Genomic DNA, 13,736 nt, shown 5'->3' with positions numbered 1-13,736 from the left:
AGAGATGAACAAGGTCCCAGAGAGCTGAGCCATGATTGACTCAGGAGAGGGGAAACAAAGCAAGACCATTTTAAAGACTTTTTATCAAAGTATAATCATATACAGAAAAGTGAACATCTAATTATGCAGCTTAATGCATTTGTAAAAACAAAAAATCTGCGTTACCAGCACCCAGATCACAGCACAGGACAATACCTGTCCTCGTGCCCCCTCCAGTTGCTGGCTGACACCTGCGAGTAACCCTGACCTTCGACTTGGCATGGCATCGATTGGGTTTGCCTGATTTTATACGTTACTTCAAATGAGTCAGACAGCATATTTCATTTTGTTTCTGGCTTCTAGGTCTCCACATGATGGCTGTAAATCCATCCATAATGTTGCACTAGATTGTTGTGTAGATTGTTCATTCTGGCTGCGGCGGAGGTGAAATAGTCCATCCTGTGAACGTACCTCAATGCATTTGTCCATCTACCATTGACAGGCACTTGGGTAGTTTCCAGTCTGGGGCTCTCACAAGTAACAGCACACACGTGCCTTTTGGTGAAGCTATGTTCACATCTGATGGGTTACATGCAGGAATGAAACAGTTGGGTCATAGGGATGCCTGTGTTGGGTTTTAGTAGATACAGACCTACGGTCTTCCCAAGTGGTTGCACCCGTTTATGCCCAAACCCGTGACGGACGCGAGCTCCCATCACCTGTACCCTCACCCAGACCTGGTACTTTCCATAAAAGTAGGACAGGCTTATAGGCACTTTAAACCAGAGTTGGTCTTTCTGGGGTAAATTCCTTGCTCTGTGCAGAAGAGAAGACCAACCCCTCATGTTCTTGGCTGGATGGGGAGCCCTGGGGGCCATCCTCCCCTGGGGCTCAGGCAGGGCTGAGGGTCCTGCAGGGTGAGGTCTCAGCCTGGGTCCCCCGGGGCTGTGCTGCAGGACCTTGTGGACACGTGCCGGCAGAGCGTGCGGGAACATTGCACCTTCAGCCACGAGGTTCTGGAGCTGCGACAGTGGATCTCCGTGCTCACGCAGAAGCTGGAGGCCCACCGCGTGGACACGGGCCCATGGGATGCCCAGTCCCGAGAGGTCGATGTCGAGGTAAGAGGGCTCTCCCCACAGAGAGATTCTGTCCCCTGCATCCCAAAAAAGCAGGTTTGGGGGGCCAATGCTCTCATACTGGGGAGCAGAGACCCCCCCTCCCCATTACCTTACTCTGTGTGTATGTGTGTGTGTGTGTGTGTGTCCTTCAGAAGCTGCTGGACGAATTCCCGGGGAAGGAGGCCCAGCTGCCCCTGATTGAAGCGCGCGGCCGGCTGGTGATGGAGAAGTCTTCTCCGGAGGGGGCTGCTGCGGTCCAGAAGGAGCTGCAGGAGCTGGTGGCGTCTTGGGGGGCCCTGAGGCTGCTGGGGGAAAGCCTGCTGAGGTGAGAGGGCTCCCGGCTCTGCGCCAGGTCTCGGGCAGCCCCCTTCCCAGCCAGGGAGAGCTCAGCCACACTCCTAGAAAAGATGGCTGGGGTCTGCGTGCCAGGCGTGGTGCCGGCTGCCTCCGGGCATCTCGAGGCAATTCTCAGTAGAGACACTAAGAGCGAGGAAACGCCTCAGCTTGGGAATTAGCCTCCTGCCCCTCCTGCTTGGGCCTCACCTGCATCGATGGGTATATGCACCTTGATGACAGTAACGTGAGTCTCTAGCAGGAAACTGGAGATGCAGGTGCCCTGGGGAGGTTCTGACAAACCCGAAGGACAGGCGTGGGCTTGTGAGGACCAGAAGTTGGCTCCCACAGCCTGGTGCCCTAATTCTGTTCCTTCTCCCGTGACCCGGGGAGTCCCCATCCCATCACCACGTTGACTGGGCTGGTTTGTCTTCTCAGCCTCATCAGAAACCAGCAGCTGCAGAGGATGGAAGTGGATTTGGGGAAGAAAATGATTTTCACCAACAACATCCCAAAGACTGGGTTTCTCATCACCCCCACGGATCTTATTTTCCGACACCACCGTCAGGTGAGTCCGTCTAGTGGGGCTTCCGGGGAGGGACCAGATCCTGAGTCAATTGATGGTTGGAAGCTGTCTCCAGCAAAGTCCCTTCCCTGCCTGGGGCCACATGCTCATCTCAGGACTGGACCATGTCCCATCTCAGGTGAGCCTGCCCGGTAGTGGCACCAGAGCTCCCTGTGCCACTGGACAGAGGAATTCTGAGACCCCAGACCCAGGGGTCCCCACTAGGGAAGGTCCCAGGCATCCCTCGGGCAGACAGGCCCTCACCCCCTGAAACCCCGGCTACTGCCTTTACAGGAAGAGTGTCAAGGTTGGAAGCTTTCTGCTGACCCCAGATGCAAACTGAAAGCACACAAGATGGGTATTTTTTGTGCCCTAAACTGTATTTTGTAAAAAGATCTAACCTATCTACATTGTATCATCCATCCCTTCCCTTGACTGGCTTTAAAAAATGAAACCACATTGAAAAGAAATCCATTCCTTTTTCTTCAAAGACAACACGTCCATTCAGTTGTTTTCCCATTCATTCTTTCATTTCCCCATCCAGAAAGCACTTCTGACTGTTACTATGTTCTCAGGACTGTGCTTGGAGCTGAGACACAGCTGTCAATAAAACAGAGACACTTCCAACCCTCAGAGAACGTAGAATCCAGTACAGAGCTTTTCAGATTGTCATGTGCCTCCAGATCGTGTTAAAAGGCAGATTCTGATTCAGCAGGTCTGGGCTGGGGCCCGTCACTCTGCATTTCTACAAGCTCCCAGGAGATGCTTAGGCTGCTAGGCCTCGGAGCACATTTTGCGGAGCAAGGAAATGGGAACCACAAGGCAATAGAATAAGGGTTTACAGAACATGCGTTTCTCGGAGGCAGAGGGGCCAGGCGCTATGGCAGCCTGTTGCAGAGTGATGTGACCTGCGGTAGTGAAGCCCTCCTGGGAGAAAGGAAATGTCGGGGGATCCTCATGGCTGAGTGGGAGTCAAGGAGAGGAGTGGAGGGGGTGCATCCCACGCAGAGGAGGCCACGTGTGCAAAGACCGAGGGAGAAAGCACTGGTGCCAGGGGCTGGGACGTCTGTTGGCTCTGGCTCAGAGGAGGGGCAGGTGACACGGTCTGCAGAGCCAGGCAGAGCCGGAACCTGAGGCTCTCAGGCCACGTCAAGGAGTGAGAGGCCACTAAAGTGTATAAGTGAGGCTCAGCTGAGTGGCTTGCATTTTAGATAGATCACTCCGGCCGCATAGCCTGGAGGGGGACAAAAGTGGCAGAAGGTGACCACTGTTATAGACATCCTGGTAAGGGATGATGCTGGCTGTCTCCAGGAGACCAGGGAGGTGACAGTGAGGAATGTCCTTGGCCCCTAAACATGGCCACATTGAGTAGAGATGCATTCCTCATCCCCCCCGCCAGGTGTCTCTTATCACCCTTTGGGCATCCTCAGCTCCACCCCTCTGCTCAGATGGAATCCCCAGGACATGTGGCTAGTGGACTGTTTTCAGAAACTCTGATGCGTTGGTCATGCTGTGCCTTCCCGCAGACAAATGTGCTTCAGGAGGAGGAAGGCAGCTGTGAAGATTTCTCCCAGCTCCTGAGGAACTTTGAGCACCGGTTGCAGGTGGATAATTCCAAGTTGGTTAGAATCATCGCCATGAGAACTGCCACCACCAAGGACCTGAGGACCAGAGAAACAAAACTACAGGTTTGTTCCCAAGGAAAGGCCCTGTTTCCGAAGGATTTGCCCCCAGAGATGTGCTTGTCGCCAGGGAGTTCTAAAAACAGGAGCACATACATAGCTCTTGAGCTGTTCTGGCTTGTGTATAAATAATAGGTTTAGGGCTTCCCTGGTGGCGCAGTGGTTGAGAGTCCGCCTGCCGATGCAGGGGACACGGGTTCGTGCCCCAGTCCGGGAAGATCCCACATGCCGCGGAGCGGCTAGGCTCGTGAGCTGTGGCCGCAGAGCCTGTGCATCCGGAGCCTGTGCTCCGCAACGGGAGAGGCCACAACAGTGAGAGGCCCGCATACGGCAAAAAAAAAAAAAAAATAGGTTTAAAACTTTTTTGCCTCAGGGCTTCCCTGGTAGCACAGTAGTTAAGAATCTGTCTGCCAATGCAGGGGACAAGGGTTCGATCCCTGGTCCAGGAAGATCCCACAGGTCACAGAGCACCTAAGCCCGTGCGCCACATCTACTGAGCCTGCGCTCTAGAGCCCGCGAGCCACAACTACTAGAGCCCGCGAGCCACAACTACTGAAGCCCGCGTGCCTAGAGCCCGTGCTCTGCAACAAGAGAAGCCACCGCAATGAGAAACCCGCGTGTAGCAATGAAGACCCAACGCAGCCAAAAATACATAGATAAATTTGTTAAAAAAAAAAAAAGAAGAAAACTTTTTTTTTTTTTTTTTTTTGCGGTACGTGGGCCTCTCACTGTTGTGGCCTCTCCCTCTGCGGAGCACAGGCTCCAGATGCGCAGGCTCAGCAACCATGGCTCACAGGCCCAGCCGCTCCACGGCATGTGGGATCTTCCCGGACCCGGGCACGAACCCGTGTCCCCTGCATCGGCAGGCGGACTCCCAACCACTGCGCCACCAGGGAAGCCCAAGAAAACTTTTTTGCTTCAAATATTTTAGGAGAACCATCCATTCATTCATCTATTCATTCGACCTACTGCTGTGGTCCCCAACTTGGAAAATACCACCACTAATCACAATTCTTTTATCGGTTAACTCTCGCTATGTAACAAGCCATTCCAACAGTTTGTAGCTTAAGAGAACAAAACTGTCTATTTAATTCATGATTCTGAAGTTTGGCAATTCAGACTGAGGTCAGCTGGGCAGTGCTTCTGATCTTGGCTGGGTGCCCTTATTTGTAGACCAGCAGGGTGGCTGTCCTCTGGAGTTTGGTGGGCTATTCGAGATGATCATGAGGTGCACCACACATCTCTTATCCTACTGCAGGGAAGCCTGGGCTTCCCAGAACACAGGCAGGGTCTGAGAGAGCGAGTGGGGGCATGCAAGGCCTTTTCAGGCCTAGGCTGGAAACTGGCACAACATCGTTTCCCCTGCATTCTGTTGGACAAAGAAAGTCACAAGGCCAGCTCAGATTCAAGGGGAGAGAAAATAGACTCCACCTCTTGATGGGAAATATTGCAAAGTCATATTTCAAAAGGCGTGGATATGGCAGGGGGCTGGAGGCATAATCCATCTACCACAAATCTTTCTCCTTCTCCCACATCGAATTAGTCGCCAAGCCCTTCTTGATTCCACCCCCTGGGTTTTTGTTGTTTGTTTCCTCACTACCACTGTCTTAATCTAGGCATTTATCATTTTTGACCTTGACTCTGACAATAGCCTCCAAGCTGGCCTCCCTCCTTCCTGTTGGGTCCCCATCTCAGTAGTGGCTCATTCTGTAGCCAGAGTGACCGTTCAGAATCCTAAATATGACCTTGTCTTCCCCCAGGGAAAACATTTCAGTGTAGAGTTCAACCTCCCGAGTTTATCACGCAGGGCCTTATTCTGTTGGCTGCCTCTTAAGTGAAATCTGAATGGCTTCTCCTTACCAACCAGGTGGGACCCCCTCAGCCATTTGGAAGGCACACATGACCCTGTCTTTCTCCCTCTAGGAGCTGGAGGCTCGGGTACCAGAAGGTCAGCATCTCTTTGAAAACCTCCTTCGTCTCAGGCCAGCAAGGGGGTCCTCAGATAAGCTGGAGGATCTGCGCTACCGGTGGATGCTCTACAAGTCCAAACTAAAGGACTCCAGCCACCTGCTTGTAGGTGCTAAGGATGCACAGGTCCCAGGCCCTGGGGAGACATAGCTGGGCCCGCATCCACTCTGCCCCATGCCTCCACAGACCAGGCTGAGGGGACCACTCAGAGAGAGGAGACGGAGACTCATGGGTCCTAGGCGCTTGACTTGCAGTTTGTCATTTGGCCCTCCTGCCACCCAGTGAGGCTGGAGCTCCCATAACAACAGCTTTGCTACTTACCAACCTGAAACCGTTACGTGCATCGTCCCATTCAGGGCTTACAGCAGCCGGAGGACTTGCATCTCCAGCCTTCAGAGTGGGGCTGAGACTGAACCGTTAAAAAACTCACGCAAGTTCACGTGGCTAGGAAGGGGCAAAGCCAGCACCAAACGAACTCTGGTGTCGGAGGCATGACAGCGGGACCGCTGGAGCCCCCTCCTCCACTGACCTGCTCTGTGACCCTGAGGGAGCACCTTCCCCCTAGGCGCCCCCAGGTCTCACACAAAACAGTAACAATAGCTAAACTCGTAACAGCCTCTATTGAATGCTGTGTCCTTACGGCCTTATAATGGAGGTACCGTTATTATTCCCTGACAACTGATAGGGAAACTGAGGCACGGAGGTTAATCCAAGGACAGGGTGGGTGGCCTTCTGGAGCCCTTTAGGCCCTCAGGCCCCAGACTCCAAGCTTTGGGGGCTGCAGCTTTTCTGGCCCTGAAACAGCCATGTCGGCCACTAGGTGTCACCCCAGCCCCAGCCAGGTCAGCATGCCCGTGGCCTTGGCTCAGGGCTTCCCAGCCAGACAGGATCCCACCTGGGCCCCATGCGCTGTTAAAAAGCTCATTAACTTGAATCACCTGCTGGTTCAGCCTGTCCAGATGACCAGAAGTTTTAAAGAAACACTCCCCTGACAAAATGAATATTCCATTACAGGCTCTGCTGGGATTTAAGCTTCACTCACTTAACTTCGTGTTTTTTTTTTTTTCCCTTTTCCTCTCCTTACCTAAAATACCAGACGCAGAGTTCTCCAGGGGAGCCGACTGGATTCCAAAAGGTACGGTGTCTGCCATCTGCTCCACACAGCTAGAGGGCAGGGCGTTTGGAGGGTTGCTGGGCCTGTGACGCTGGACCCCTGGGCTTTCTGGAAGGTTCCATGAGGTCTGAGGGACGTTTCTGGGGAATCGGCTGTGGGCTGCACTGTGCTGGGCCCCGGGGGTCCTTGCTCTCAGGGATGCACAGCGTGTCCTCAGCTGTGACGGGACACGGGGATGAGTGAGCAAGGACACTGCTGTGACCGCAGTCGTTAAACTGGGACGGTCCCAAGAGACCTGGACCATTCCCGGTCACTGGACCTCGCGGCCACCTGAGTAGTAGACAGGCATCCGGGGGGGACAAAAGGGGAAGGGGTGAAGCGCTCAGAGCCCTTCCCGTGGGGCTTGTGGGCCAAAGCAACGACAGTAACAGCAGGAATCATAGTCATGATGAGGAATAAGAATTATTACTCTAGATGCTACGTGTTGACCGTCCAGCATGTGCCAGGTTCTGTGCCAAATCGCGGTGAGGGCGTTTCACTTAACTGTCCCCTGTACACCCAGCAGGCATCGTTACCGCCATGTTAAGCATAAGGCAAACAAGGAAAGGCAAGATCGGAGTGACGCGTCCAGTCAAGGCGCACGGCTCCTGAGTGGCCTCGGGCCTCTGCCTCCTAAGCCCACATGTAACCATCCACGCTGGGCCTTGGAGAAAGCGTCCCTGGGGGCTGGAGGCTCTCCCCACTCCTGGAAAAGTCCAGTGTACATTGGTGTCCCCAGTGCCGCCTTTTCTGAGAGCACGCTTGTGGTCCTGACAAGCGCTGGCTCATGACCTGAGCCTGCGGCACTCTCTGCTCCAAAGAGCCCCGGGGCCACGGGATCTCTCGGGCCCTGCAGTCTGTGTTCCCAGGGGCTCTGTCCACCTGGACTTCTTGGTCTCCAGCTGGTGTTCATGTCTCCATCCGTGGGACAGCAGGTGTCCCCGGGACTGGCTGGGGCAGTCACAAGACCAGTGCTGTGCTCTGGGCCTGGCGTCCACCAGCTTTGCGGCCTTGGGCAAGTTGCTTTGACTCTTGGGGCTTACTTTCCGCATCTGTAAAATGGAACCATCAGTGCCGACTTTATTTACTTCATGAACAAATTTTGAAGATCATGTGAACTGTTAGTTCGTTCTTTAGAGGAGACCCAGAAGCCCTGGTTTCCCCCCTAATTTAGAAGAACAGAGGGCCTCCTCCTGAAGTAGGGGAGCACATCAGGAAGGCAGGGGGGTGCACACAGCCCAGCCTGTGACTCCTGGTGGCACAGGGGGGCTCAGGTGTCTCCAGCTCCTGCTCTTTAAGGCTCTCTGGTTGGGAGCCCCCATCTATGTAGCTCCCAGGCCAGAGTCCAGGGGCACTCATGTCTGGGTCCTGTGTTGTTTTTGAGTAGGGGGACGCTTGGCTGGCTGACACCAGCCCTGCAGTGCAGACTCAGGTCCCTGGCAGCCTGAAACCGGGTTCATGTGGAGTGTTCACAACCCTAGGTTCATTGGCCGGTTCCTCATTCGTTCATTTCACAGATATGTACTGAGCACTGAGTTTGTACCAAGCACTGTTTCAGGTACTTGGGATAGCTCACCAGAGCAAAGGACTGCTCGGGGAGTGCTGGGTGGAGGGGTTTGGGAGAGAGGCTCACACCCACAGCTGGTGTTGCCCGCACGATGTCGAGTCTCTGGCCAGGGACCGCCCAAGGACAGCAGTAGCTTGAGGTCTTTAGAGCTACAAGGTTGATCTTATCTATGACTGTCCCACGTTGGGCACAGTTTTGTGGGATATGCAAAGCAGGCAGACTCTAAATGGCTAAAAGAAATCTGTTTATTCAGGCTTCATTTCAAAACAAATGGATGTGTGAAGGTTTGAGTTTGGTGCTGGCTGGCTTTTGAGCTCATGGGTCTCAGCCCCCTGTGAAGAAGCAAGCAACTCGGAAGCCAACCTACAGAGGCCATCTGGGGCTCCTTTTTATGAGCTTGTTTCAGCACAGATTTCTGGGTCCCACATCCAGAGTTTCTGATGCATTAGGTCTGGGGGGTGCCTAGGATCTGCATTTCCATCGAGCTCCCAGATGACGCTGATGCTGCTGGCCTGGGGACCAGACTTTGAGAACCACTGCTGTACGCTCTGGATCTGAGTCCAGGATCCACCGTTAGTGTGTGTGACCGTTGGCGAGTCACTTAACCAGGGTTTTCCAAGGAATAAAATGCGGGTCCGCTGAACGAATAATTCTTATCGTAAACCAGCAGATTCTTAATTGCCATGTAAATGAGGACCGAGGAGAGGTCTGCAGTCACTGCCTCTGCTTCGCTTCCTGATGGCAGAGGGACAGTGCCCTTCTGGGGGGAGCAGTGGGGGGGGATCCGCCCGCTGGTGCAGCTCTGGTGTTGTTTGGCTGGGAGGGGTGTGCACATGCGTGTGTGGGGCTCTGCACATATACACGCAGGTCTGCACATACACACGCAGGTCTGACAGGTAGAAAATAGGTGCTGTTTTCCGAGGTTGTAATCTTGCCAACTTAAAAACATTCCATATATTATTTTTAGTCCAAAGGGAAGGGGAAAAAAAAAAAGAAAGAAAACCCTGCCCCAAAGCTAATTATTTATGAGCAGTTGGCTCTCCACACTTTTTTTCTCTCCACACACCAAGCCACTGAAAGCTCCAACTACATCAGTGGCTTCAGCCTCCTTGTTTATATAAACAGAATAATTAAGATTTATTAAATTTGCAGCTGCCTACACACTTGCCAGCTCAGTGCCACCGGATACATCTGCTTGAAGCAATCAGACACATGAAATGTCATTGCTTTTCGAGTTGCTGTTGGGCTGTGAGTCGACTAAATTCCTGCGCTGGTGCAGGGAAGTGGGCCTACCTGAGACAGCCTGTTAGTTGAGGAGCGGATTTGCCAATGCTTGGCTTTGCCGGCGTGCACTAGGCAGGGCCACATGCCCGTGTGCAGGCATGGAGAGCAGATTCCTCCCGGGCATCCCATGCTGTGGCCTCTGGGAGATGGGTCCAGACGGTGAGAGACTCGAGAGTGGCATTTTATTCACTTGCCCATAGTTCACAGGTTTTAGACTCATAATTACTCACATTTTCACCTCTCTGGAATGGGGGTGTCCTATTACAATCTAGTTTTCCCAGCAAAGACTGGGGTTTACTTTTTTCTGCCACCTGGGACACTTTCCACCTGAGATTTCTTTAAATTAAAATCTCTCCTTGGAGGTTGAGTTTTGTTTTCCATTGGACCACACTGGTTGTGTCCATTTAGATGACCCACCTCTGGGAGGTTCAAATTCTCAGGGTAGACTTTATTTCCTGCCCGCACCCAGTGCCAAGATAAGACCTGGTATTTCCTTGCTTCCCCTTTCGGTGGGGCGGGATTAACCCTCGGTTCCCCCTGACCCTGGAGGCATAGCCCCGTGTGGCCCCGGCATTATGTGGGATCTCCAATCAGACGCTCCATCTTGGTTGTTGGGTCTCTTTCTTTCTTAGCGGTGTGTAAAATGGTGCTGCACCTTACAGTCAGCATGGTAGAGCAGAAGAAATATTGTCAGACCAAATCTCAGAACTCACTAAATCTCTTAGTGAGTTTCCCACGTTAGGCAATAACACTCTCTCACAATAGCTATGCTTTTTTTTTCTTTTCATTTGTTAGTTCACTTTATTATTCATTCAATAGCTATGCTTTTAAAAAATCATCACTATTGGGCTTCCCTGGTGGCTCAGTGGTTGGGAGTCCGCCTGCCGATGCAGGGGACGCGGGTTCGTGCCCTGGTCCGGGAAGATCCCACATGCCGCGGAGCGGCTGGGCCCAGGAGCCATGGCCGCTGAGCCTGCGCGTCCGGAGCCTGTGTTCCGCAATGGGAGGGGCCGCAGCAGTGAGAGGCCCGCGTACCGCAAAAAAAAAAAAAAAAAAAAAAAGAAATCATCACTATTAACCAGAGTTCATAGTTAACATTAGGGTTCACTTTTTGTGTTGCACATTCTATGGGCTTTGACAAATGTATGATGACATTGTAGTGTCGTGCAGAATGGTGTCACTGCCTTAACCTTCGCCCAGCTCTTCTTCTTTATCCCTCTCCCCTCCCCCAGAGCCCCAGCAACCACTGATCTTGTTACTTCTTTCACTTAGCAACATGCACTTGAGTTTCCTCCATGCCTTTCTGTGGCTGGTATTTCATTTCCTTTTACACGGAATAACATTCCATTGTAGGGATGTACCATTTACAGTCTTTTATAGCCTTTTCTGCAGTCCAGGATCCAACCTAGGATCACACGTTACATTCAGTCATCACACCTCTTTAGTTTCCTCTAAGCTGGGACCAGTCTTCAGTTTTTCTTGACCTTGACCCTCTTGAGTACAGGCCAGATATTTTGTGGAATGTCCCTCCCTTTGGGTTTCCCCACTCTGCATTTCTGGAAAGCACATCCCAGAAATGATGCTGTGTTCTTAGTGCATCTTACTGGGAGACGTGATACTGATACACCCCCGTATTGGTGATGCCTATTCTGATCACGTGATGAAGGTGGTGACTGCCAAATTTCTCGCCTGTGAAACTGCTCTCATGTCTTTTATAATTCATAAGAACTAACTGCTCAGAGACCCTAGAAATACAGCACCTCTTTCTTACGTGGTCACATCCACCGGGTTCTCCAGGGCCTCTTTCCCTCTCACGACTCACTCTCTCCCCAGCAGTTCCTTCCTGCCGTGGCTTTGTTCCCCAACTCTAGGCCTCTCTCTCTCTGGTCCACCTCTGGTCTGGGTCTCCTTCTAGCTTCAGTCCCAAGGCCCAACCAAGCCTGTGGGATGTTTACCCGGGAGACTCCTCGACTCAGCGTGTCTAAAGCTGACCTCACTGTATTCTCTGTGTCCAGCCAAACCCCGGTCCCCATATCAGCAAAGCATCTTCACTACCCAGTCTTCCCAGCTCGATGCCTCTGGGTCACCTTAGACCCTCACTGACCTTGGTTCTGTCCTAGACACAAAAGAGCCTGGTCATGGATGGATCTCAGATGAGGAGAGATGAGGGAGGGAAGGGAGGGGAAGGGGGCCTTGTGTCCATACGTCTGCTGCTGAGCGGGGCCCTGTCCTCTCTTTTTTTTTTGATGTTGGGGGTAGGAGTTTATTAATTAATTTATTTATTTTTGCTGTGTTGCGTCTTCATTTCTGTGCGAGGGCTTTCTCTAGTTGTGGCGAGCGGGGGCCACTCTTCATCGCGGTGCGTGGGCCTCTCACTATCGCGGCTTCTCTTGTTGCAGAGCACAGGCTCCAGACGCGGAGGCTCAGTAGTTGTGGCTCACGGGCCTAGTTGCTCCGCGGCATGTGGGATCCTCCCGGACCAGGGCTCGAACCCGTGTCCCCTGCATTAGCAGGCGGACTCTCAACCACTGCGCCACCAGGGAAGCCCTGTCCTCTCTTGAGTAATAATAAGGTCAGTCCTCAGTCCGATCATTTCATCCAGAGGTTTTCCCATCCATCATCAAACCACCTCCGAAAAGCCAGCTCAGACCGTCTCATCTTCATCCTCCCCCAAACCAAGCCAGGGGGCTGGGAAAACACAGTTCTGTAGCCTGACGATGGCATGCAGGGCTGGCCCAGGGAGGAGATAACGTTAACCCCGCCCCACCCCGGCCTCTGCCCTTCTGTGCCTGGGTGGGAGCTCTCCGCCGCCTCTGAGCACGCCTGGGGAATGAGTTTGGGCTCTAACTCAGTGCTTCGGCACCAAGAACTTAGCGACAAAGATATTCAAGGTGCTGTGGGCAGGACCCAGCCCAGGATCTGTGATGTCCTGGGACTCCCTGTACTGGTCAAGGAGACACAGCCCCCTGCTGGGGGTTCTCGAGGAAGGCTAGTGGGAGCAAGCCAGCCAGCACGTGGCTTGGCATCTGTCAGAGGAACCTTCAGGGACTGAATTCATTGCCAAGTGAGAGTCTAGTGAGGGACATCGGTGCTGGTCCATCTTGAATAGCCAGAGAAAAGCTGGCCCCTGCCCATCACCTTGAGCTCTTGGCGCTGGCCCGGAAGCATCTTTGTGCTGGAGAATGAGACCGAACTAGCTCCTGGGAAAGACCCTGCAAGCCCAAGTGGTGTTGCCGTGGAACTTCCATACCCAGGGCCCCGGGTCAGGGTGGGACCAGCTTCAACAGAGGCCCAGGGGGACTTTTGTCATTGTTGCTGCTGTTACTTATGAGAAATGCCACATGGGATGGTGGGAAGAGCCTGGCTGTGGAGCTGTGCTGGCAATTTGAGCCTGTCCGTGTGACCTTGGGCTGGTTATTTCCTGTGGGCTCAGTTTCTTCCTCTGAGAAATGGGCACAGGGTACCTCCCAGAGCTGGGCAGGAGCTCAGGAAGCCCGTGAGTGAGGAGACGAGCTGAGCGCGGGGCTGGAGTGTGCTCAGTGTTGTTCATTAACGTGTGGACCCAGATGTTCTGGGGGAGCCATCAGGACAGCGTGGACAGTTCACGGACAGGCACCGAGGGAGGGAGGAGCAGATGGCCAGATGCACAGGAAGGGAAAGAGCCTTTTATTCATTGTTTCATTCTTTCAGTAGATATTTATTGCACATAGCTGAAGATACAGCCATGAACCAAACTAATGTAGACCCTAGCTCCAAGGAGCCAAGGGGAACACAGACTTTAAGTGGTAACCCAAAGGAAAGGTATGGGTGCCATGAGAATGTGTAATGGGCCTTTTTTTGGTTTAGAGGCAGAGAAGGTTCCCCTGAGGAAGCGACTCACAAGTTGAGATTAGAATGATCAGTAGGAGCTAACCAGGTTCATTAGAGAAAGGAGGGAAATGGGTCTTCCAGCAGAAGGGATAACCTGTGCAAAGGCCCTGTGGCAGGAGGATGTGAGGGCCTTTAAGGGGCCAAGAGGTGGCATTTAGGGAGAGCAGTGTCTTCCTTTCTGATGGGGCTGAGGAGGTTGATAGTGTCTGATTCTTGG

General features: G+C 53.0%; 1 protein-coding gene across 6 annotated transcripts in view; it reads left to right on the top strand.

The window, feature by feature from the left end:
* The window catches only part of SYNE3 (spectrin repeat containing nuclear envelope family member 3), a 102,768-nt gene that overhangs the window by 77,899 nt on the left and 11,133 nt on the right, over positions 1 to 13,736 (top strand). For all 6 annotated transcript variants that reach the window (XM_082617213.1, XM_082617211.1, XM_082617212.1 and 3 more), the window contains 6 exons: positions 936 to 1,097; positions 1,250 to 1,422; positions 1,869 to 1,998; positions 3,522 to 3,683; positions 5,601 to 5,750; positions 6,742 to 6,780. In XM_082617213.1, coding sequence (XP_082473339.1) covers positions 936 to 1,097; positions 1,250 to 1,422; positions 1,869 to 1,998; positions 3,522 to 3,683; positions 5,601 to 5,750; positions 6,742 to 6,780 — 816 coding nt within the window. The remainder of the gene's footprint in view (positions 1 to 935; positions 1,098 to 1,249; positions 1,423 to 1,868; positions 1,999 to 3,521; positions 3,684 to 5,600; positions 5,751 to 6,741; positions 6,781 to 13,736) is intronic.

This window comes from Mesoplodon mirus, assembly GCF_964341445.2.
Source record: "Mesoplodon mirus genome assembly, chromosome: 4".
In the NCBI taxonomy this organism is placed as follows: Eukaryota; Metazoa; Chordata; class Mammalia; order Artiodactyla; family Ziphiidae; genus Mesoplodon; species Mesoplodon mirus.
This window is presented reverse-complemented; position numbering and strand designations above follow the sequence as displayed.